The sequence below is a fragment of the Triturus cristatus genome, chromosome 11, assembly GCF_964204655.1.
Source record: "Triturus cristatus chromosome 11, aTriCri1.1, whole genome shotgun sequence".
Classification (NCBI taxonomy): Eukaryota; Metazoa; Chordata; class Amphibia; order Caudata; family Salamandridae; genus Triturus; species Triturus cristatus.
In genome coordinates, this window is record NC_140594.1 from 804,147,989 (window position 1) to 804,173,989 (window position 26,001).

A 26,001-nucleotide genomic window follows, 5' to 3' on the forward strand; every position below is an offset into this window, starting at 1 on the left:
TTCTGAAGACGCTTGGGCTTCTCACTTTGAAAACCTGTACTCGATTGACACAAGTAGGTGTATCGATCCCCCAGCTATCCTAACGGCCAAGGATCCTTCCTGGCTTGCTCCCCCCTGGACCCTATCAGAAGTGGATTTGGCATTGCACCAGCTTCAAGCCAATAAAGCCCCGGGGTTAGACCGCATTCCAGGGGACCTTTACAAAGACGAACCAAAGATTTGGGCCCCTTACTTTCAAATTCTCTTCAACGCCATCTTACAAGGCTCACCTGTACCTCCAACCTGGAAGGGTGCGGAAATTATTCCCATCTTTAAAAAGGGATCCCCCCTTGATCCAGGTAACTATAGGCCCATAAGCCTAATAGATGTGAGCCAAAAAATCTACTCTAGGCTTCTTCTCCAACGCCTACAGAGTTGGATCGAAGAGAACAATATACTAACCCCACTTCAAGCTGGATTCAGGCCCAAAACGTCCACTATGGACCAACTATTTAGGCTCCAGATGCTCCACTGGAAACATGTCATACTGGATGGGGGTAGCCTATACATGACCTTTGTGGATTTGAAATCCGCATTTGACATGTTGGATCGTAACCAGCTATGGCACCTATTGCTGGCCATGGGTGTCCCGCCATACCTATGTTACCAACTGAAGACTCTTCACGACGGGACCTACGCTAGAGTCCGTTATGGAAAACACGGCAATTTGACCGGCCCATTCCCTGTTGCAAAGGGAGTTCGGCAGGGCTGTGTTCTTGCCCCAACCCTGTTTTCTTTATTCCTTAACGGCCTTATTGCTGACCTCCTTGATGCCACCGACATAGATGCGCCAAAATTGGCCTCCAGAAAATTCCCTGCCCGTATGTTTGCTGACGACACCCTGCTGCTGTCCAAATCCCCAATGGGCATGCAGCGGATGCTAGATCAGTTCACCACCTTTTGTAAAAAAAGGAATCTGGTGGTCAACATAGGCAAAACTAAGTATATGGCCTTCAATGTAAAATCCTCTAATTATCCACACCCCAAAATGGAAGGAGTCGCCTTGGACCGGGTCTCTATATTCGAGTACCTAGGCCTGACCCTAAATGACAAAATGGGCTGGTCCCACAAATTTGCAAAGCCAATTTAAAATTCAACCAGGCTGTGGGGGGCATCCTTAAAGTCCCCAAAAAATGTCGTTTAAAAATCATAAGCGCCCCTTTAGAAATCTACCGTGTTCAATCTAGATCTTCTACATTGTATGGGGCTGAGCTATGGGGACACACTAACTCCAATGATTTGTCTATCACGGAAAATAATTTCTTGAGGAAACTTCTATCACTTCCAATCAATACTCCGCTTATGCCATTGAGGTTGGATCTCAACATCCGTCCTATTTTAGAGGTCATTGCCTCTCGTCCGGTGATGTACTGGAAAAGATTATGGAGTACACCAGAGCTGGCATGTTACAGAGACGAACTGAAAGCAATCTTGAGCTTACTTGGGGCTGATAAGATTCCTTGGCTCCAGTATGTTAGGCAGACATTAATCAACATTGGTCTTGCCCACCTCTGGATTAACCAGAGAATTCTACTTTAGGCATTTAAAAAAAAACTCTTGCCTTCACCCTTAAAGACTACTTTCTAACAACAGCTTATAGTGTAGTCAAGCCTTCTAGCTTGACTGATATCTTTTTAGATGTTAAATGTCACTACGCCTTTGTACCTGACCTCGACGTCATTCAGCCCACTCTTGCAAAGAAGCTGTTAATACAGTTCAGATATGGGACACTCCCCCCTCTATTCTTTTACTGATAAATGGGTGGGTGCCCTCGAGCACAGATGCCCGGGCTGCTCATCTGAAAATGAAACCATGATACACGTTGTGCTCTTTTGCCCAGCAAACGCTGGTATCCGGAAAAAATGGATTATCCAGCTATGCTTAAATTTAGGTATTAGGAGTTACCTGGATTTTTTCAGGATCCTGCGAAGTGACCTAAGTCCACTTGTTGTGGTAGCAATTTCCAAGTTTCTGTTTGCGATGTGGGTAATTCGTAGGAAACTAATAAGAAACAATACAGCCTGATTGATTGTCTTAAAAAGGGCCTTCTTAGTCGACTAAACATTATGCCATCTTCTTTTTTATTATGGTTTATTGTATTAACCGAATATGTTCTTAAATGAATTGTTTTATATGTACTTTTATGATTTTAAACAATCGAAATAAAGACTTTTTGATTGATTGATTGAAATCCAAGAACTGGGGCACTCCACAAACCTAGAATTAGGACTACAATTTCCCATTGTCTGAGGGGCACAACATGACTTAATAGACCGCACTTACCAACATAGAAAACATAGACCATGGGGCAATCTTTACACACTATTGTCTGTGTTAATTAAATTGCTTTCTGGTGAGGGCTGGTAACTAATCCTGCACTGGAACACACAAACATTTGCCTCGCTTTGTGTTCAGTCGACCATCTCTAAAAACCGGGACATATGCTACATTTAATTAAATCTGCTAGGACCGATGGTGGAAAACTGGGATTGTCCTGGAAAATCCGTGGCGTGCAGCCACCCCTATCTAACATGTCTGCTGTAGAGCAGTTTTGTGTACAAAGCTGCAGGTCGAATGCAGTTGCTGCAAAATGAAGAACGTAACAAATCCATAAGGGTAAACCGCAAAAGATCTGCAATTATTATTATTTTTTGGGGGCATTTAACCTACAGAACTCTAAATTGAAATTGCATTTATATCGGATTTACTACACCTGACGAGGCGTTGAAGCGCTTTACACTGGGTAGCAGGCTGCTCTTGAACCCAGGGGTAGTGAGTGGTTATTGGATCCTGTTGCATATTGGGATTAGTTATATGCTCAAATGAAACAATTCCATGCATTTACTCCGTTGTTTTGGTTGTGGATGACATCAGTAAGAGTTAAGTGTGATTATCAGTGGGAGGTTCGTGAGTTCATCCAGATGTTTGGTGGGATTAGTAGAGGAGCTAGTGGAGATTATGTATTGCTAGTTTGCAGGGTATGACTTTCAAAGAAGGACATGTATGATCTTAGAGATGAGGTGTAGAAATTTGCAGAAATACAATAATAGAGATTATTGCAAACATGCATATGCAATATTTTCAAATGGCTCCCCACAACACAAGTCGCACAATCCCCCAGGCCCTCCTCACTAGCAGACTCGACTTCTGGAGCACACTGTACACTGGCATCTCCAACCAATTTATGCAGTGACTCCAGACCATCCAAAACCCTGCCGCCAGACTCATCCCAGATGGCCCCAGCAGCCCCCACATTACTCCCTACCTCACTGAGCTCCACTGTCTACCCATCCAGAAACGCTGCAAGTTCAAGCAACTCTGAGCCAGTTTATGACTAACTCTACCAACCCTCCGGAAAACTTCTCTCGCTTTCTCTCTCTCTCTCTTTCTCTCTGCTTCAGCACCTGGATAACCTCACGGGTGATCAGCTGCGCCATACAAATCCACATAACAAAACCCAGAATCTAAAATTTGGTAATTGGGAAAATAAGTGGTAGGAAGTAAAAGCATTTTGTGTTTCATTAAAAGAAACAGTGATTTTTACCATGATTTCGTCTAAATAAAGCTTGAAATAAAGCTTGGAAAAAATTAATGCATTTTGTGCTTTTTACTCCTTTTTTTAAAGGCGGCTTAAAGTGAAGCAATGCTGCCATCTAGTGGTTTGAACACGTCCGTGTGCTCAAATGTACGCTACACATATGGTTTCATTATATTGTCAGTTGTACATCACGCATTTTACCAGAATACTTGAAGTGTGTGAAGTCATTAGGCAATGATTTCAGTGACTTCAGTAAAAATATTGATATGCAGAGCTGATCGCTTATGGCACCTGAGAAGTATAGTTCCACTGGAAACGGATCCAAGCGTCATTTCTGAATCTTTTCGGGTACTACATGTATTCCCTTTGGTAAGACTAATCAGAACTTGCATATGATTAGCTATTGTAGTTTATTTTGTTGTACTGTATTGCAAAGTTATACTCTTACATGATGCTGTAGATGCTCTGTAATCAAGGAATTCACATCCTGCACACCTGTCTTTTCTGTTGCTGCCGAAATCCTGAAGTGCAGCTTGCAGTGTCCTTTGCCCTGCATCTGCTAAGCGTGCCCTAAAACAGTATTACTCTGTTTGGCGACCACCAGTCCATCTACAAGACCCCTCCATCATTGCCTCTCTTGCCTCCTCCTTGCTGGTCTCTTTCATAGCAGCCAAGTTTTCACTCTGCATTTCTGTGACATTTTCAGGTGTTCAGTGTGACTTTTGAATGCCATGTGTGACACTTAAAGTGATACTAGACTAAGAGCCTGATTAGATCTCAGCGGACGAGTTACTGCATCAAAACCGTGACCGATATCCCGTTCGCCAAAATATAAATCCCATAGGGTTTAATGGGATTTATATTTCGGCGCACTGGATATCAGTCACCGCTGAGACGGAGTAACCCGTCCGCCGAGATCTAAATCGGGCCCAAGTAATTTCTGCTCTTGAAATGAGATCGGCTTCAGACATAATGTCACAGACCAACTTTCTATTTCTAATATGTTCACACCTTGATGCATCTGATGAAATAGATGAGGGGAAGGGTACTTTATGCCTCTGGCAGCCAGAAGTCCTAAGGGCTACCATCTAACTGCAGGATGGCAGATCCATACTCCTACCTTGGCCACACTGCTGCCTATGCAGATGTCCTATTGCCGAGCAGTGCTGCCTTCTTTCTGCTGGAGGGTAGATGAGATTGAGGGACCCCTATGCTAGTTTATTAAGGAGAGCTATTGCTATCCAAATAGAGACCAGAGAAGTCAGGCAAGTAATGACCGGCATCAATGAAGTCACCAGATGACTCCATGCCACTAAGGATACTTCTCCTGTTCTTGTTGTGCATTTAAAATGAATGTATTCTATTTTGGTAATTGTTGTGCAGGAGCATTGTGTTCTTGGTTACATGGAATCATTTGGTAACCTTAGAAATCGGAAAGAATGAAAGTCTGGCAACCACTAGAGATACACTATGCACAGCTGCCAAGACAGTGGTCCTTTGTTGGCCCATATGAAAGTGATGCACTGGAGCAGAGCAGCTGTCATGACAATAGATAAGGACGTGGCCGAGTCAACCTATGGTGAGTGCAGGCAAAGACCTCTCACAAAAACATAAAAAGTCAGTCTTTGGATTGGATTTATTTTTCAATTTATTTGTCATTCTTATAGTGCAACTATCACTCTTCTACAGATGTGGTCGACACTTTTTAGAAATCCAGTTGTAACACGTCTGGGTCAAGAATCATCTAGGGCAGCATTAACTGAAACAATTACACGGCATGACGCTCCTCGCTTGGTCCGAAGGAATTAAACATTTTGCTAATTGTTTTATTTATCTTAAGAAATGGATTTGCTGTGACTCAAGGCTGGGGCAATATCTCTGCACTGTACTGTTCTCCTTACTGACTGGGGAAGAATGAATGGTCGAGGTGAAACCATTGCTATTTCAGCCTGACTTGTAGTTCACACACGGGTCTCTGTAGCAGGTGTGTTGTGCTACTTTTTAACCCTTGCATGTTCTTCTCTTTCCTTTCTCCCCTCCTCCGCGCGCTACCCTTCCCTTGCGCGAGACTGTTTACGCCAGCTGGAATGTTGACAGCTGGACGTTCCATGATTACAGTTATATGACAGTTGCTTATGACAGTTGGTGACCATTGTGTTATTCGCACAGAGCACTCCTGTTATGGTGTGCCATCCTTTCAATTAATAAATACCTTTCTTCTTGAAGATGTTCCCTGGCGTTATATCTTTACAAGGTGCCTGATGGACTGAGCTATCCAACTTCTTAAGCAATGCAAAGGTCATTATGACCGCATTACTAGAACGTTCTTCAGAGAACAGAATCTCTGCACACTGCTTCTGTCACATACTGGCAAGTTCACATTCTTGTAAGTCTCTAAAACATGCTAGGCATTCTGCGTAATTCTAAAACACAATCTAACAGCCCCCAGATTGGCAAAACTCTGTACGGCACCTATGAGACAACAGTCACGCAAACTTGCAAAGCCTTGGATGCTTATGTGTTGCTGTTGAACTCTGATCCTTTGGGAGAGACGGGTGCAGCCCAGAAGACAGACCACTTGCTGTGTGATAAAGGCCACTTTTCACAAATTGCCTTGGCAAACTGCTTTAAAAAAAAAAAAAAACTAAAACCTTGCTATACATCCAGTTAACGAGCCCTTGGCCCCACCCCTACGACTCCCTTCACTCCCAACATACCCACCCTGCAGCTAACTCATTTAACTGTATTGCATTTCAACATTTCTAACTTTCTATTCCCCCCTACATCCAATGACACTGTGTATGAGTCTGTAAGCAACCAAATGTCCTAAACTGAACTTTGAACTACCTGCCTACCCTCCATTACGCATGGTTCACCACCTGGCAACACCAGCCAAACTTCTGCCAACTCCTGCAAAACTTTCCATGCCACGCAAGCACCTTTTCCAAGTGGCAATGTACACAAATTTGACACTATGCACCTGTCTCCGCAACGGAGCCCCTTTAAGAAAGACCATCAAAATTGTATCCCAGGAAAACCTAGCTTACATTGACAGGTGGGCGGGTAAACGAGATACAGATTGCTCCGTGCCACCAAGTCACTTGATCCTAAAATGGTAACAGGGAGCGCAAATTATCCTCTTAAATATATATTGGGCTATGTGTGAGCTACAAATGTAGCCTAACACAAAATGGCAGTCTCTGGAATGCACCACAACACGATGAAGAATTTAGGGCACGACTGGCCTTGGACCCGGAAGCAAAATGAGGGAAACTAGATTCCGATCTCTGGCAGCACACCATGGGGGCTGCAAAGCTGGGGAAGACCATCTTTACAGCGAGTGGCCTGCAGATAGTCTATCGCCCCTTTCAGGGCCATCCTTCCCGGTGGGTTGGCGGTGGCACCAAAGCCACAGACTGGGACAGGGGGCACCTGCTAAGATTTTAACAAGGGACTGTGCACTCTAATATATTGCAAATTCCGCCACAAGTGCTCAAAATGTGTGTGCTGACACCCCCTTGTCAACTGTTATGGAACAGGGAGTCAGTACCAAGGTCAGGGTGCAGGGCAGTGGTAGCCGTACAGGAGTGGTCAAGTAGGGCATCAGCAGCAGCAATTTGCAGGTTCATGAGGCATTTTCTTTAGAGTTAGAAATGAGGGTCTCTAGTTGGCAGTGGTTTTCACTCTGATCAAGTAGCTACCCTTATTCTAGTCAGGGTAAGGGGATTACTCTGCTAGGTTTAACCCCCTACTCACCCCATTGGTAGCATGGCACAAGCAGTCAGGCTTATCTCAGAGGTAATTTGTAAAGCATTTATACATACACACACATAACACAATGAGAAACACTACAAATGGACACCACACCAGTTTAGAAAAATAACCAATATTTATCTAAATCAAACGAGATCAAAACGACAAAAATCCAACTTGCACATGTAAATATATCACTTAAAAAAGGTTCACAATAGTTCAGTCCAAAGGAGACTATGGTCATGTCACTTTTATCACAAAGTACCTGGGATGCGTCAAAATCAAAGACGAAAGCAGGCGCAAGGAAGATGAGGTGCCAGCAAAGCGATGTGTCAGGTCCTTATTCCCAGGGGAGGTGATGCATTGGTTCCTTACTGCATATGTTTGAAAAACAAGGGGACCCCACACGTATGTGACCTGGGGTAAGTAGATAGTTCAAAAAGACAGTGGTGTGGTGAGGTCAGAGATCCTCAAGTAGCAAGGCTACAGTTATTAATTATATAAAAATTCAATTACATTCATTGATATATTGAACCCAGCCGGATCCAATTCAGAAACGTATGCAAGGACACAGAAGAGTAGAGGAAGACATCACATTTTATTAAACATCATAAAATGGAGTAGCTTCCGTTTGTCATTTTTGCATTTCAAGAATAAACATTATATACAGTGCTCACACATACATAAGTGAGGGTGCGTGAAGTGTTTAGTGACAATAAAAACTTTGCATCGCATTGAAAAAAGGTCAAAAGAACCCAAAAGGTTTAGACAATATTGGGGAACTTTGAAATTGTAGTCGACGGCGTTTCGATCTTAGTAATTCAAGATCATCATCAGGACAGTGTAAGTGCGAGCACGTAAGATCTAAAATGGGGGAAAGTAATCAGTTACTACTGTGTCCTAAAAACAAGAATCAAAAAACACTTGCGTTATAGTGATGGCGCAATGGAGGCGTACTAGCGTTAGTAGGCCAAGGGAAAAAACATAAGAGCAATTAATGGGATGCTAAAGATACCGAATAAATAAAAGAACAAGGCAGAGCCTTCCTATTACTCCGAAGTTGGAGACTAATCTCGTCCAGGTAATGGTGTGCGCAATTCTAATGGCGGGGGAGTGCTTGTGAGGTACAGCTTGCAATTAAGAGCCATCAAGGGGAGAAATTAAATGCGCCATGCAAGACCAATAATAATGATAGCGCAAGGCAGGGGGACTTACTACGTGAAATAGTAGCAATATGAGGTCCGAAGGCGCAGATTAAAAGGCGGCGGTGAAGTGACGATCGGCGGTTAGGGATGAGTGTGGTAGTGAGCTGCGAATATCTGGAAGACCGTGACGGAGTGCAAGGAGACAATTTACGTCATGCACGAACTTAATTGATGGCGCAAGGAAGGACTTACTACGTGAACTAGTAGCAGTATAAGGTCCAAGGAAACCGGGCTGAGTTGGCCGAGGGATCCAAACCGGGAGAAGAATGCCCGTGTTGACAGAGGGACACGATTGCGGAATCAACCGTCCCGGGATTGCAGGAGGCAAGATAAGGGGAGAAAGGCATTAAAATAATTGGGTTGAGGGAAAAGCCGTGCGGGCGGCGTGAGGAGTCAGACTTACTTGTATGGAGAATGATTCAGGAGTGAACAAATCATGGCAAGAACGCGCTGGCAGCAGTCCGAAGCATGTGGCGTGTGTGTTCGCCAAAGCCTGTTATTAAAGCTTGAGGGTGGAACGGCGCATGCGTGGAACATGAGTAGTCATGTGGTCTGAGCGGAGGGAAACGGCGGCCATGTTGGGTGAGGAGATTATCCACGCATATGCAGGTGTAAAGGGTTAGCTGTAGTGTGTAAGGGAAGGGTTGCTTCTACATACAGGGGGTTACAATTACCAAATGAAAACGGTATGACAACAGAAGGACAATTATACACTGAATGCTGTTTAAGGTGTTGATACATAGATGTATGGTGCACCTACAAAACATGCAAGGTACATAAACAGCATATTCGATAGTGGGCATGAGAATTAAAGGGTCTAAGTTCGCGCGCATAGTCAGTATCCGCATATAGACATAATGTTTACAAAATCATGTTCCACTCATCAATGGTATTCAGACCATGTTCAATTGAGCGACAATTAAACATCCATTTGCATTCCAGTCTGTTTAGAATGAGGTTCGGGTCCCCACCTCTGTTGCTAGGGTGAAGCATGTCAATCACTAGCCATTTAAGATCATTTTCAGTATGTCCTTTTTCAATGTAGTGGTCCACCAAGGGGGCTGTTGTGACTCGGCAACGTATTCTGCTCCTATGTTCAATTCTGGCTTTGATTTTCTGCGTTGTCTGGCCAATGTACTTCAGGTTACATGGGCATTGAATGCAGTAAATTACATTTGTGGAGTTACAATTGGAAAAGAAATTCAGGTCATGCATGCTAGTAGCGTATTTAAATACTTTGGTGTTAGTTGTGAAAGGGCATGCAGCACAGTTACCACATTTGAAATGGCCTATAACAGGAGGCAATCCAAAAAAAGAATGAATTCCATTGTTTTTGGATGTGGGTCTTTGTGCCCTAGCTAGATGATCTTTGATATTGCGGCCCCTCCTGAAACAAAAAAGTGGGGCTTCCTTAGTGATGTTTATGGATGTCAAGAGTGGCCAATGTTTTTTGACTACTTTGGTTATGTTGTTGGTCGCGGGACAAAAGGTGGTCACACAGGTGATCCGTGATAGGGCTTTTTTGGGTTTGGGTTCCAGGAGTGTCTCCCTGTGGGAGTACCATGCTCTCTTCATAGATCTTTTTACTAGGCGTCTGGGGTAACCTCTGTTGACTAGTTTGTCACACAGGATATTGGCTTCTTTAAAATAGTCCTCTTTGAGTTTGCAATTCCTTCTAATTCGTAGGAATTGTCCAAAGGGAAGTCCATCTCTGAGTGCTCTGGGATGTGCACTTCTGTAATGTAGTAGAGTGTTACGCTCGGTAGTTTTTCTGTACAGAGTGGTATAAAGGGTACCTTCTGAGTGGATGACAGTAACATCAAGGTAATTTATAGAGTGGTTACTGGAGTCATGTGTGAACTTGAGATCCGGTTGGCAGTTGTTGAGCCACAGGCAGAACTCAGCGAGTTCTGAATTGGAGCCATGCCAGATCATAAACACATCGTCGATGTAACGATGCCAGCTTTTAATTTTGTTACGGTGTGGGTGGAAATAATTTAGGATGAATATCCTCTCTATTTCATCGACATACAGTATGGCAAAATTCGGGGCAAAAATTGCACCCATAGAAGTACCCTTCCTTTGTTTGTAATATTTCTCATTGAACAAAAAGTAGTTTTCAGAGAGCTATTTCGAGAAGGGAAATGGTGAATTCAGTCGGTACCTTGTGTGGACGAGGTCTGTTGTTAAGATGTTTTTCAATGACTTCTTTGCCTTTGTCTTGTGGAATGTTCGTGTAAAGTGACTCGATGTCTAAGGTGACCAAATGCTCACAGGAAGGGACAAAGGTCTCTTTTTCTACGATGTTGATAAAGTGTGTAGTATCTTTAACATAGGCAATTGTGTTCGTAACTATGTCTTGAATAAAGAAATTGACATATTTCCCTAGGGGTTCCAAAATGGAATCACATCCCCAGAGGATTGGCCTGCCTGGAGGATTTCTGGAATCTTTGTGTACCTTTGGCAGTGTGTAAAGTACTAGAGTTCTAGGGTTTTTGTTATTCAGGAAAAGAAACTCATTATGGCTGATGTAACCTGCCTCTTCTGCGGCCCTGGTAGATGTTTGCATTAGAGTTTTTATGTCATTGAGAGGGTTATTATTCAGTGGTTCATAGTGAGTAGTGTTGTTTAGCTGTCGCATAATTTCTTTGTCATAATTGGACTTGTCTTGGATCACAATCCCGCCACCCTTATCACATGGTTTAATAACAATATTTTCTGAATTTTTTTGTAGGAGAAGGCTTTTTTTCTCTTCCATGCTTATATTGTAAGGGACAAATTTGGGTTGATTTCTTAGTTTTTCCAAATCCTTCAAAACAAGATGCTCGAATGATAAGACCTCAGGTGGTAATGCTCCCGTAGGTGGATTGAAGGTAGATTTTGGTCGTAGGCCCGTGGTGTCCCAGTTATGGGAAGAATCTCTGTTAAGAACAAAGGCCTGTAATCTACTTTAAAACTTTAAAAACTGCTTTAAAAAAAAAAAAACTAAAACCTTGCTATACATCCAGTTAACGAGCCCTTGGCCCCACCCCTACGACTCCCTTCACTCCCAACATACCCACCCTGCAGCTAACTCATTTAACTGTATTGCATTTCAACATTTCTAACTTTCTATTCCCCCCCTACATCCTATGACACTGTGTATGAGTCTGTAAACAACCAAATGTCCTAAACTGAACTTTGAACTACCTGCCAACCCTCCATTGCGCATGGTTCACCACCTGGCAACGCCAGCCAAACTTCTGCCAACTCCTGCCAAACTTTCCATGCCACGCAAGCACCTTTTCCAAGTGGCAATGTACACAAATTTGACGCTATGCACCTGTCTCCGCAACGGAGCCCCTTTAAGAAAGACCATCAAAATTGTATCCCAGAAAAACCTAGCTTACATTGACAGGTGGGCGGGTAAACGAGATAAATATTGCTCCCTGCCACCAAGTCACTTGAACCTAAAATGGTAACAGGGAGCGCAAATTATCCTCTTAAATATACATTGGGCTATGTGTGAGCTACGAATGTAGCCTAATTCAAAATGGCAGTCTCTGGAATGCACCACAACACGATGAAGAATTTAGGGCACGACTGGCCTTGGACCCGGTAGCAAAATGAGGGAAACTAGATTCCGATCTCTGGCAGCACACCATGGGGGCTGCAAAGCTGGGGAAGACCATCTTTACAGCGAGTGGCCTGCAGATAGTCTATCGCCCCTTTCAGGGCCATCCTTCCCGGTGGGTTGGCGGTGGCACCAAAGCCACAGACTGGGACAGGGGGCACCTGCTGAGATTTTAACAAGGGACTGTGCACTCTAATATATTGCAAATTCCGCCACGAGTGCTCAAAATGTGTGTGCTGACACCCCCTTGTCAACTGTTATGGAACAGGGAGTCAGTACCAAGGTCAGGGTGCAGGGCAGTGGTAGCCGTACAGGAGTGGTCAAGTAGGGCATCAGCAGCAGCAATTTGCAGGTTCATGAGGCATTTTCTTTAGAGTTAGAAATGAGGGTCTCTAGTTGGCAGTGGTTTTCACTCTGATCAAGTAGCTACCCTTATTCTAGTCAGGGTAAGGGGATTACTCTGCTTGGTTTAACCCCCTACTCACCCCATTGGTAGCATGGCACAAGCAGTCAGGCGTATCTCAGAGGTAATTTGTAAAGCATTTATACATACACACACATAACACAATGAAAACACTACAAATGGACACCACACCAGTTTAGAAAAATAACCAATATTTATCTAAATCAAACAAGATCAAAACTACAAAAATCCAACTTACACATGTAAAGATTTCACTTAAAAAAGGTTCACAATAGTTCAGTCCAAAGGAGACTATGGTCATGTCACTTTTATCACAAAGTACCTGGGATGCGTCAAAATCAAAGACGAAAGCAGGTGCAAGGAAGATGAGGTGCCAGCAAAGCGATGTGTCAGTTACTTATTCCCAGGGGAGGTGATGCATTGGTTCCTTACTGCAGCACATGGGAGGTGACGGGTCGGTTCCTTACTTCCAGGGGAGGTGATGCGTTGGTTCCTTACTGTGAGTGGGAGGGTGATGCATCGCTCTTGCGACACGCGATCTCAGTTCCTTACTGCTGGGCATCGTCAATGAAGAACTTGGCACCCAGGGATAAAGCGTTAAAAATCCAAATGTGCTATGTCGATGTAGCAGAGCAGGTATTGCACCAATTTCACAGCAGTGCAGCAGGTGGTGCGCCAGTTTTCAAGCCTCACAGCAGGCCTGCCTCTGAGTCGGGTGTGTGCTCCGGACATCGGTGGCTCGGGACTCAGGTTGCAGTGACCTTTCAGCTGCACGTCAGACGCTGAGAGTCGATGAGTGCATTTTCTTCTTCGGTTACCAGATTCTAATTCAAAAGTCCCAGGAACTGGATTTGCCACCACTCTGCAAGTCGGGACTCTCAGCACAAGAGCCCAAGCACTTATAGGTGAAGACTTTGATGGCCCTGAGACTTCTTTACAAGTGGCAAGCACACACAAGCTCTTGGAAAATCTTGGAAAGAAGGATATAGAAAGCAAAGTCCAGTCCTTTCACTCACAGAAGCAGCAGGCCAGCAGAACAAATCAACAAGCAGAGCGTCAGTCCCTCCTACAGCACCTAGCTCTTCTTCCTAGCAGAATATCCTCTTAGTCCTGTAGTGTTCCGAATTTCGGGGGTCGCAGCCCCAGTACTTGTACCAGTTTCTGACTTTGAAGTAGGCAAATTTCAAAGGAAAGTCTTTGTAGTGCACAAGACCTGACCTGTCCCAGACCTGGCTCCAGAAACACTGCAGAGCGTGGAGACTGCTTTGGGCGAAAACAGGCACAGCCCTATCCAGGTGTCAGTGACCACTCCTCCCACCACTCTAGCTCCGGTAGACCCATCAGCCTGGTGATGAATCCGGATATGCAGGGCACACCTCAGCTCCCTCTGTGTAACTGTCTAGACTGAATGCACAAACAGCCCAACTGTTACCCTTCCTCAGACGTGGATTCCACAGGCAGGCAGAGGCACAGAATGGTAAAGCAAGAAAAATGCCCACTTTCTAAAAGTGGCATTTTCAAACATGCAATTTAAAAACCAACTTCACTAAAAGATGTATTTTTAAATTGTGAGTTCAGGAACCCCAAACTCCAAATCGCGATCTCTTCCAAATCGGTAATTACACTTGTAAGAGGGTACAAGGCCTCCAATGATAACCTATGGGAGAGATAATCCTTTCAAAAGTGAAAAACAAAAAAAGCAGTACTGCAGTATCACGACTTATAAACCACACCAGTACATGTCCTACCTTTTAACTGCACTGCACCTTGCCCATGGGGCTACCTTGGGCCTACCTTTGAGGTGCCTTATATGTAGTAAAAGGGCAGGTTTAGGTCTGGCAAGTGTTTGCACTTGTCAGGTCAGCATGGCGGTTCAGAACCCCACATACAGACATTGCAGTGGCAGGTCTGAGACATGGTTGCCTAGCTGCTCATGTGAGCGTCACAATCAGCGCTGCAGGCCAGCAAGTTGCATTTGATTGACAGGCCCTCGACACTCGCACTTTACTAGAAACTTACCAGTAAATCAAATATTCCAATAATGGATAATCAATTACAGATACAATTTACACAGGGAGCACTTGCGCTTTAGCACTGGCCAGCAGTGGTAAAGCACCCAAAGTCCTAAAACCAGCAAAAACAAAATGCAGCACACAGTCGAAAACAGGGGGTCAGAAGCAAAACAAAACCGGGGGAAAACCCCCAAAGATGCCTGGTCTAACAGTTAGTTTGATCCTTGATGAACGACACTTGCCAGGGCTGCTCTTTTCAATGTTTTTCTTTTACTTAAAGGCAGCTTAAAGTATTATACGAACGACCAACATACGTGCATTTCAATTTTTGTTACATTTGACTGACTTTTTATATTCACATCAAGGTTTAAATAAAGTACTCTACCGGGCTGATGCTGATGAACTTGTAAAAGAATAAAATGTGCAGTGGTAGTTATTCTTTGTAAGGAAAAGTGTACAAGTATGCAGTGATCAGCCATTAATTTAATTGGAAGTTAATTATTGCTGATGCTCTAATGTTTTTCAAATTGTTAAAATTAAATGGTATTAAAGGAAATTAAGGCAAATCTGTCCGTAACAAGAAACCGAATGCAAGGATATTAATTTTGACAAAGTTTGCTAATAGAGAAGGGTAGACTATTTGATGGCACCTGCCACGTTTTTGCTTTGAAAAAGAGCAATACACATAGTAAATTAAAAAGGTTCATATTCTTATTTGGTACTGTAAGTCACTTATTTCTATTAAAGATGAATAACTTCTACCGGCAAATGTTGAAAAGACCAAAGAAGTCCTCACAAAAATGTGACTAAAAGATGAATGAAGCAAATTGAAATGGAACAGACAGAAAGAAAACGGAAGATGGTTATTGGCGATTTAATGGGGAAAGACAATGGCTTTTTAAAGCCTTTTTAGGTTTCTCCCTACCCGAAAAAGCAGTTCTTATGAAGACGTCCTTATTGCCGAATATGATGATGATGTACAATACATTTTTTGCCTGATTTCTTCTGCAGTGTCATTTCCAAGCTATTGCATGTGAGGTTTCGTTTGCACAATGGCACCTGTTAAAGTACAGAAGCCAGGCAACTATGTAACCAGTAACTGAAAAATAGAATAATTTTGTTGGTTCAAAACCAGCTGGTCCTCCAGGACTCAGCACTAAACATTGACCTTGTTTCACAAAAACACTAGCTATTCAAGACTGCACAAATGAAAATGTTTAATTTAATATTTGTAAACAACCAGCACTCAAAACCCAAAATTGATTTCTGGACATCTCACCAAGAGACATCGCTTACACTTGTGCAGAAAATAAGATGACTTAGTTATGAGCTTCATTCACAATGCTGCAAAGGAGTGACTTTCAATAGTGGCTGATATTTATGACGATAGTTACTTGGTACAGTACAGATGAAAATATTTAGTAATTTACACCTAAAGGCTCTCAATAGCTTACTAATTTGGCGAAACGTGGTGGGAGAGGGTGTATAAAAAGCTATTTAGTGGACAAAAAGCAGATAGCCATTTTGTAGTAGAGCCTTGCAACAATGAAACGTACAGGGGTCTATACACTAAATTAATTTTATAGTGCGTTTAGCAGTACTTCAGTAGTACTTCTCGCGTAATATAAAATGCTATTCATAAACCTACATGCATCAGTCTGTGTCTGCTGGGCCTATCTTCTCTGTGCAGAGATCTCTGGAAATGTACTCCTACGTTTTAATAGTAAATGTGTGGGGGCGTTGGGAGTGACTAGAAAATGAGGAATACCCACTACTATTTGGGAGGGGTTTAGTGAGGAGTAAGCTGGGCTTAATGGGGGGCTAGGGAAGAGTTTACGGAGGGACATGCAACCACCCACAAAGCCCATTACTATTCACATACTACAATTCTAAAGTTATTACAGCATAAAAGGACCCAAAATAACAGTAAAGTTCACTTCAACCCAGACCTGGAGTAAGTCCAGCAAAAAAAAAAATTGTGTGTGTGTATATATATATATATATATATATATATATATATATATATATATATATATATATATATATATATATATATATATATATAGTGGTGGTCGTTCTAATTGGGTCTGCTTTTCCATAGAAAGAGCGTTTTTTTGTTTACTAATAATTTTTGCTCCGATTGACAAATACATGCAGTATCCATTACGGCTGATCGAAACACAGAAGGAGGTACCGGGATTGCAGCTCCTCTGTTGGCCACCCATTCACCAATGACAAGAAAGGTGACATTACTTAAACCAATGTTTTTATTTTTTTTTAACCTAAACGAAAGCACTGAGGAAGGCTCGAAATGCATTTGCTGTTTATAGGGTTAAATAAATTCTTGAATACCCCGTGAGTGCTTCCATCCTGTGAAAGAGTTGTTGTGGAACACGCAAGTCCTACACTCGTGCCAGGAAGCACCTGTTTTAGAGTTCGGCAGTGGCGTTGGTGGGAAACCGTGAGAGATGTGAAGTTGCTAGACTGCCTGAACCGCAGCAGCTGTACCTTCTCATTGACCTATTGGGTCGCCAACTATACAAGTTTGTGGTTCCGTTTATTGAAATGGCATCTGCAAGAACAAATTGTTAACCTCCATGCGGCTGCAACGAGGGGGTTCAGAAACACAGAATCGAGAGAGTGGCGGCCCATCTGGGAAACAATAGAGTGTGGCTGATATTGTACAACTGGGCCGATAAGCAATGAATGAACTCAAATCATCGTATTAACAATGCCATTCAGGCATACATGCGGTATCCATTACGGCTGATCGAAACACAGGAGGAGGTACCGGAATTGCAGCTCCTCCATTGGCCACACATTCACCAATGACAAGAAAGGTGACATTACTTAAACCAATGCAAGACTGTTATTATTTTTTTAACCTAAATGAATACACTGAGGAAGGCTCAAAATGCATTTGCTGTTTATAGGGTTAAATACATTCTTGAATACCCCGTGAGTGCTTCCTACCTGTGAAAGAGTTGTTGTGGAACACGCAAGTCCTACCCTCGCGCAAGGAAGCACCAGTTTTGGAGTTTGGCAGTGGCGATAGTGAATCCACTTCAGCTCCTTACTTGAAAGTTTTGGGGTGATCCGTCAAGTGGGGCCAAGAAAAAGGGGTGGTCCCATAAAGCTAGATACTTTAGAGCAGGTTACAGTAAAAACTGCTAAACGGAATTAAACCACTTTCGCCAGGAAGCTAGATCTTGGACTGCAGATTGTGCTTTTTGTGATTTGGTGTAAATCCAGTCAGTAGTTTTCGAAAGATTTAAGGTAAAAAAGAATTATATATTTTGGATCCACGAGAGTCTTGAGAGACTCTTGCGGGAGTGCCAGTTTAAAAATAGTGTTCTGATTGGACCAGGGAGCTTTTTCCCTTTGGGCCATCTCGCTCCTGTGCAGTTATGTATGGTACCAAAAAAAAAAAAAATCCTTCAACTGCAGCAAATGTTTTAGTTTGGGTGCTCTTGTAAATGCGAGACTGAAATAATAAGTAAGGACATAAGTGGGGAGAAAAATGTATAAGTGTACAATACGTGAACACATTTCTACTCCACAGCCACCCACTCGGAGAATTAATTGAACATGTAGAAAGGGGTACAATCGGAGCAAAGAAAAACCAGCAAGAAACTTATATTGTGTATGACAATTTAGAAAGATCTTTTAATGAAAGAGGAGTGCCACATTAATTGATCTTTTCCGTCTTCTGTTTTTACAATAACTGAATCGTGATTGGTGACTGCACTGTTTTACTTGAATTCTTGGGGTACTGATTTACTTTAAATTAGATTCTTTTGCCATTCTTCTTCCCAAGAAACAAGAGAAAACGTTATGTTCGAGGCATATGAGCTGCAGATTGTACACTTAGCATAGATCGCCATCTGGTGTTGGGCCCGGATGTTTGCAGTTTGTTTTTGTTCTTTGGAAAGTCTTTGGAAGTTACGAGTTCGGTGACTCCTCCTTCGGTCCGTACTGCGCATGGGCTTCGGCTCCATCCTCAGATTGTTTTTTTCCGCCATCGGGCTCGGATGTGATACTTCGTGCTCCGGCTTCAAACTTCTACGGTTCCAGCCTCGACGGAAAATCCTCGTTTTCTTCGAGTTTCTTCATCATCATCTTAATCTCTCGAAGCGGCACTTTTCTCCATCCCGTACATCGGCACCGGCCTTCGGGCCCTCCTCGACTCCGGTCCCGGCCGATGGAAAGGACTCCGTTCAAAAAGTGCCCAAAATGTGGGTCTAAATTTCCCCACACCCACCTCCATCAGGTGTGTAACCTTTGCCTCTCTCCAGAACACGAGGCCAGAGACTGCCCCGCCTGTAAGTCTTTTCGATCAAAGAAGACCATCCGGGATCGAAGAGCTCGACGCACCATGGCGCACTCATCGTCCGCAACTCCACCGGACATCTTCGGAGACGGCGCCGAAGCTTCGGGGCAACTACACACCGAGCAGGAGGAAGACGTCGTCAGCGCTTCCGAGGCCGACGACTCCGACGTGGAGGGCATCACACCGGCGCAGCGGGTCGTGAGTACTGTACCCCCTCCCACCCCCGCGCCCAAAACCAAAGAGACTCAGGTTACACCCTCGCCTGCTGGCCTGGGTAAAACCAAGACCAAAGCTTCTATCACCCCACCTTCGGGCCCGGTGTCGAAGCCTCAGAAGTCTAACGGCAGCTCGGGCTCGAGCCAGCCGACGCCTGGTGCCGAAAAACACCATTCGGCACCAAAGAAAGGGATACCCAGCTCGACTCCGAAGCCACCGGTGCCGAAGCCTGGACTCTCGGTGCCGACCAAACACAAACACAAATCCGTCGGCACCGACGCTCCGGCGCCGAAAACTCCTTCGACGCCGAAAAAACCGGAGACCCCAAAAAAGCATGGCGCACAGAAACCATCGAAGCCCTCGGTTCCGAAATCATCGGCGCCAGCGGACGATTCGACGCCACTGGCTCTGTTCACACCAGACCCTTTGCAAAAGACTCTGTCTAAAGATCCAAAGACTGGGCTATTGACCTTAATTATCAAGAAAAGACGCCTTGATACTCCGGCTCCTCCTCCACCACCCAAACGGAAGGACTCTGCTACTTCTCCCCTCAGAGTGCCCTCCCCACTACCTCCCCCCTGCCTCTTCCACCTCTTCCACCCCCTCCCCCTCCCAGGTCTCCGCCACCTTTACCTCATTACTCTCCGACCCCGTCCCCAGATCCGGACGACGGGGACCCAGACTATAACCCGGCGGACGCCCCAATGGACCCCACTCCACCGGGGACCCCAGACCCATGGGAAGATTACCACAACCCTGATATACCTGATATGCCTCAGGACGACCTATACCCATCCAGGCCGTCTCCTCCAGAGGACTCCTTAGGGTTTCATCATTTAGTGCAGAGAGCAGCACACTACCATGGGGTGGACATGCACAGCGAACCAGTGGAAGACGACTTCCTACTGGACACATTCGACATACAGGACAAATCCACATCTATTTTGCCCATGCTTAAGGGTGTCACCAAGCATGCCGCAGAGGTGTTCAAAGACCCTGTCAGGACCAGAGTACTGAACCCTAGAATCGAGAAAAAGTACAAGGCGGCACCCACAGACCCTGCATACATTAAGGGCCCTGCTCCCTTAGATTCCCTAGCTGTCTCCACAGCTAGAAAGCGGGCTAACTCCCAGTCCTCAGGAGAAGCCCCACCGCCAGACAAGGAATCGAAACTTCTAGACGCGTCTGGCAAACGCACCGCCTCTCAAGCTGCAAACATGTGGCGCATTGCAAACACACAAGCGCTACTTGCGCGCTATGACAGAGCACACTACGACGAACTTGAGGCTCTTATGCAACACCTTCCCGAAAAACACAAGCGCAGGGCTCATGAACTGATACAGGAGGGTAAACTAATTACAAACACCTCCATTAAGTGTGCCCTCGATGCAGCCGACACTGCTTCTAGAGCCATAAATACCAGTGTCCTGCTTCGTCGCCATGCCTGGCTCAGGATCTCAGGGTTCAAGCCTGAAGTCCAAGCGTCCATACTCAATCACCCTTTTCACCAACAAACTCTCTTTGGGCCAAAGGTAGACGAAGCGTTGGAAAAGATGAAAAAAGACACAGACACAGCAAAGTCTATGGGGGCACTCCAAACACAAGCCTCTAAACGTTCCTTTCGACGCTCGTCCTTTCGTGGCACAGGCAGAGGCTTCTCCACCGATAGCGCCTCTACCTCCTACAAGTCCCCTCCTCAAAATACCTTTTCAAAGGGCAACCAAAGGGGTGGTTACAGAGGCAACAACAATAAGGGCAGGGGCAAAACTAACACCACCCGTTCTGCCACCCCGCCCGCACAATGACTTCCCTCCGCTCCCCCCAGACCATCCCACTCCGGTCGGGGGCAGACTACAAAACTTTATCCACGTATGGGAGTCCATAACATCGGACAAATGGGTGACCCAAATCATTCGGTCAGGGTACTGTCTCGAGCTAACATCTACCCCACCCAATATCCCACCAAGGCACCGTCCAATGTCTCAAGAACATTCCACACTGCTCAAACAGGAGGTACTCTCCCTCCTCCAAAAACACGCTATAGAGCAGGTCCCCGTCAATCAGCGAAATCTAGGGGTCTACTACCTATATTTCTTAATACCAAAGAAAGACGGGACCCTCAGGCCCATTCTGGACCTCCGGCCTCTAAATGCCTACATACATTCAGACCATTTCCACATGGTCACACTACAACAAGTCCTCCCGCTCCTCTGTCAGGGAGACTTTCTCACTACCTTGGATCTGAAAGACGCATACTTTCACATTCCAATACACCCCTCTCACAGGAAATACCTCAGGTTCGTGGTGGACGGGCAACATTACCAATTCACGGTTCTCCCCTTCGGGGTCACCACCGCACCACGGGTGTTTACCAAATGCCTAGCGGTCGTAGCAGCACACCTCAGACGTCAACATATTCACGTCTTCCCTTACTTAGACGACTGGCTGATAAAAGCCGCGTCCTACCACCAATGTGTGCAACATACAGACAGCACCATCCAACTGCTCCACCAGCTAGGCTTCACGGTGAACTACCAAAAGTCCCACCTCATACCATCTCACACAAAGCAATATCTCGGGGCTACCATAGACACCTCCAAGGGTATTGCCTATCCAAACTCAGCCAGAATCACAAGCATTCAAGCCATACGCAAAACATTCCTTCCTCAACACTCTCTTCCAGCAAGAGTGTTTATGAAGCTCATAGGAATGATGGCGTCTTGCATTTTCATAGTGCCCCATGCAAGACTCCACATGCGTCCACTTCAAGAGTGCCTAGCACAACATTGGAACCAGGCCCAGGGTCAGCTGACGGATCTGGTGTTGGTGGACGGCTGCACACATCACTCTCTGCAGTGGTGGAACACCACAAACCTTTCCAAAGGGCGGCCGTTCCTGGACCCGGTTCCTCAGGTGATTCTAACAGCGGACGCATCGCTCTCCGGCTGGGGAGCGCACCTCCTACACCTCACAATGCAAGGTCTATGGACGCCACAGCAAAAATCGCTCCACATCAACCATCTGGAGCTCTTGGCGATCTTTCTAGCCCTAAAATCTTTCCAAAAACAGATTTCGGGCAAAGCAGTCCTCATTCGCACAGACAACATGACTGCAATGTATTATATCCAAAAACAGGGGGGGACACACTCTCCCCAGCTCTCCCGCTTAGCCCAGAGCATATGGAGATGGGCAATTCCCCAAAACATCTTTCTCCTGGCACAACACGTTCCAGGCGTACAAAACACCATGGCAGATCTGCTCAGCAGACAATCGCAACAACTACACGAATGGGAACTGCATCCACAAGTTCTTCACCCATTCTTCCAACAGTGGGGGCATCCTCAGATAGACCTTCGCCACCCACGAAAACAAAAAATGCCCAAGCTTCGCCGCCAGATACCCACACCCATTGTCCAAGGGCAATGCGATATGGATGAACTGGTCAGGCAGATTTGCATACGCCTTTCCACCTCTCCCACTAATTCCATTAGTGGTAAGGAAGCTACAACAACACTCCCTCACACTCATTCTAGTAGCTCCAACGTGGGCCAGGCAGCCGTGGTACACCACACTACTACAACTATCAGTGGTACCACATCAAAAACTGCACCTATCCCCATGCCTCCTAACCCAGAACCATGGAGAAATCAGGCACCCGGACCCAGCTCAGCTCAACCTTGCGATCTGGCTCCTGAAATCTTAGAATTTGGATACCTTAACCTTCCCCCTGATTGCATGAACATCCTCATGGAAGCCAGACGTCCTACCACTAGAGCATGCTATGCCGCAAAGTGGAAAAGATTTGTAATTTACTGCCGTAACAATACAATCAACCCTTTAGATGCATCCATACAGCACATCATATGCTATCTGCTCCATCTTCACAGGTGTAACCTGGCATATTCATCCATATGCCTACACCTAGCAGCGATCGCTGCTTATCTACAAAACAGACAGCATTTATCACTCTTCAGAGTGCCCGCTATTAAAGCCTTTATGGAAGGCCTTAAACGAGTAATTCCTCCCAGGGCACCACCTTCCCCTGTATGGAATCTAAACTTAGTTCTTACACGGCTAATGGGTCCGCCCTTCGAACCAATGCATAAATGTGAGCTACAGTTTCTCACCTGGAAAACAGCTTTTCTCGTAGCTATTACTTCCCTTAGAAGGGTTGGTGAAATACAAGCGTTCACTATACAGGAACCATTCCTACAAATACATCACAGCAAGGTCATACTTCGCACAAATCCGAAGTGTCTGCCCAAGGTCATTTCCCCCTTCCATCTCAATCAATCGGTGGAATTACCGGTGGTCTTCTCGCAACCTCAATCTGTTGCAGAGAGGGCCTTACACACACTTGATGTTAAAAGGGCTTTGCTGTACTACATACAAAGAACGCAACCTTTCAGGAACACTAAACAATTGTTCGTTTCCTTCTCTCCACCACATAAAGGCAACCCCATCTCTAAATCAGGGATAGCTAGGTGGATTGTAAAGTGCATACAAATTTGCTATCAAAAGGCAAAAAGAACATTATCTGTTCCGCCTAAAGCCCACTCTACAAGAAAGTTAGGGGCTTCTATGGCTTTTCTAGGGAATATACCCTTAGATGACATCTGCAAAGCAGCCACATGGTCTACACCGCACACCTTCACAAAACACTACTGTGTAGATGTGCATTCCAAGCAGCAAGCTAGGGTGGGCCAGGCTGTACAAAAGACACTTTTTCAAACCACTGCAACGGATACCGGTGGTCGCCGCTAAGGTTGGGTACTGCTATATAATCTATGCTAAGTGTACAATCTGCAGCTCATATGCCTCGAACGGAATATGCTACTTACCAGTATGCATCTGTTCTTGGCATGTAGAGCTGCAGAGTTGTACACGCCCACCCGCCTCCCCGGCTACCTGTATCTGTTCCAGTACATCTTATTTAGATACAACACATATGGGTTTCTCACTGTTATTACTACGCTCCATCATTTCCCTGTTGGCGAAAAACAATCTGAGGATGGAGCCGAAGCCCATGCGCAGTACGGACCGAAGGAGGAGTCACCGAAATCATGACTTCCAAAGACTGTCCAAAGAACAAAAACAAACTGCAAACATCCGGGCCCAACACCAGATGGCGATCTATGCTAAGTGTACAACTCTGCAGCTCTACATGCCAAGAACAGATGCATACTGGTAAGTAGCATATTCCTTCATGTCCCTGTACAAGTTTATAACTGGTACATTGCTCACTTATATATATTAGTATTTCTCGGGTGGAATTTTTATCCAGGCGCAATACTCTTCGTCAGTTGAACCTTTTCTTAAATATATGCGACTACTGCTAAAGCGACCTATTCATGGATTATACGCAGTGGTTTAACTATTTCCACAGTAACAGCTAATTATGACATCCTATTCCTTTGGGCACTAGAGGACTAACCATTTATTTTCTTTCTAAAATCTGGAATTGCAACAGATTTTAATGAAGCTTAGATTTTAGCTTTGTTCTAATTGAAGCTGCCATCCTATGTTTGCTCTGTTGATGTGCATGTTTTAATTAAAAAACACTTTCTTTCCTTGTTAGATTCTGCCTTCCTTGCTCGGGAGAAGGCCAAAGCTGATGCAGAGTTCTATACTGCTCATCAAATGGCAGAAGCAAACAAGGTACATTGTATTTGGATCAAAAGCAGATGATGGCATACCACTTCTTATTATTGAATGCAAATCTATTTCGATCTCCATCTGACCTGTGGGAGCTGTGATCTTAAACCAAGTAAATGTCTTCCTTGTGAGCATTTATACATTTCCCTGTGCTTTATCATTGGGAGATGTCTGCCTCGGTAGCAGAGGTCGCTGCCAAGTGTGTGGGACTTAAAATGCGGGCATAAAGTTACTGCTAGTGTAACATTACAGTTGTATTTGACGTTTTTTCAGACTTTAGCCCCTAAAATGAGGGAGTGGAGACATGCAAAACTACGCTTATTAATTTTACACTCCGAAATTGCGAATAACCAAAAATACTAAAGGTGCTGCAAAATGTAAGGGTAAATTTGCATGTTGCGGCTTACTCATGTCTAAATTTAACTTTGTGAACAGCATCCACAGTGGCCACGATGCTGAAAAAGAAATATATTTACCATTGTGGTAAAACAAAATCCATTTTTAGTAAAGCTTGGCTATGGACATGACCTATATACTTATAACACTCTTTTCTGTCTCCTTTTGATTTTTGTTCTTGTGCTCATTGGAACTTCCTATGGAGAGCTACCCGGTAGGTTCTGTAACCAGCTTCAAAACAGAATATGGCAATCAAAATTTTTCTCAGACTGAATGATAGGATTTCTTCCTAGCCAGCCCATTGCAACTTAGTTTCTACCAAATTCTTAACTTAATACACAGCGGTGACTGGCAGAAGAGACTAAGGTTCTCTTACACTGGTTACACAAAACTTTATAATTCAAGACCTCTTGGTCCAACAACTTTCTTTTGATTCTTTAGTACCCTTGTTCACAAAGCTGTAGGGGACAATAGTTTAGCCACACATAGACCTGTTCTGAATACCTTAGAGTAATGTCCCTCTTCCCGGTTAGGAGGAACCCTGTGACAAAAATGTTGAAGTGCCTTGGAGTCCCTGGCATGCGCCTTGAAGTGGGCGAAGCATTACAAATTAGTCAAATAAAGAGTACCCTCGGGCGATGTGGTGTTGAAACTGGCCGGAGGGAAGGACTTCTGTATCTGAAGAACAAGAGCTCAGTAATTTCCGTCCTAGTTTCACAAGAGAGCACTGACCTTTTCCCTTACTTATATATAATCCCTAATAAGTTTCTGCGAAATGAAATTCTTCGAGTTGGAATTGGCCCTGGATGGTGGATGACAG

General features: G+C 44.6%; 1 protein-coding gene across 2 annotated transcripts in view; it reads left to right on the top strand.

Moving 5' to 3' along the window:
* LOC146785459 (erlin-2-like) overlaps positions 1–26,001 on the top strand; it is a 250,152-nt gene that overhangs the window by 187,442 nt on the left and 36,709 nt on the right. For both annotated transcript variants that reach the window (XM_085634516.1, XM_085634517.1), the window contains one exon: positions 24,709–24,788. In XM_085634516.1, coding sequence (XP_085490642.1) covers positions 24,709–24,788 — 80 coding nt within the window. The remainder of the gene's footprint in view (positions 1–24,708; positions 24,789–26,001) is intronic.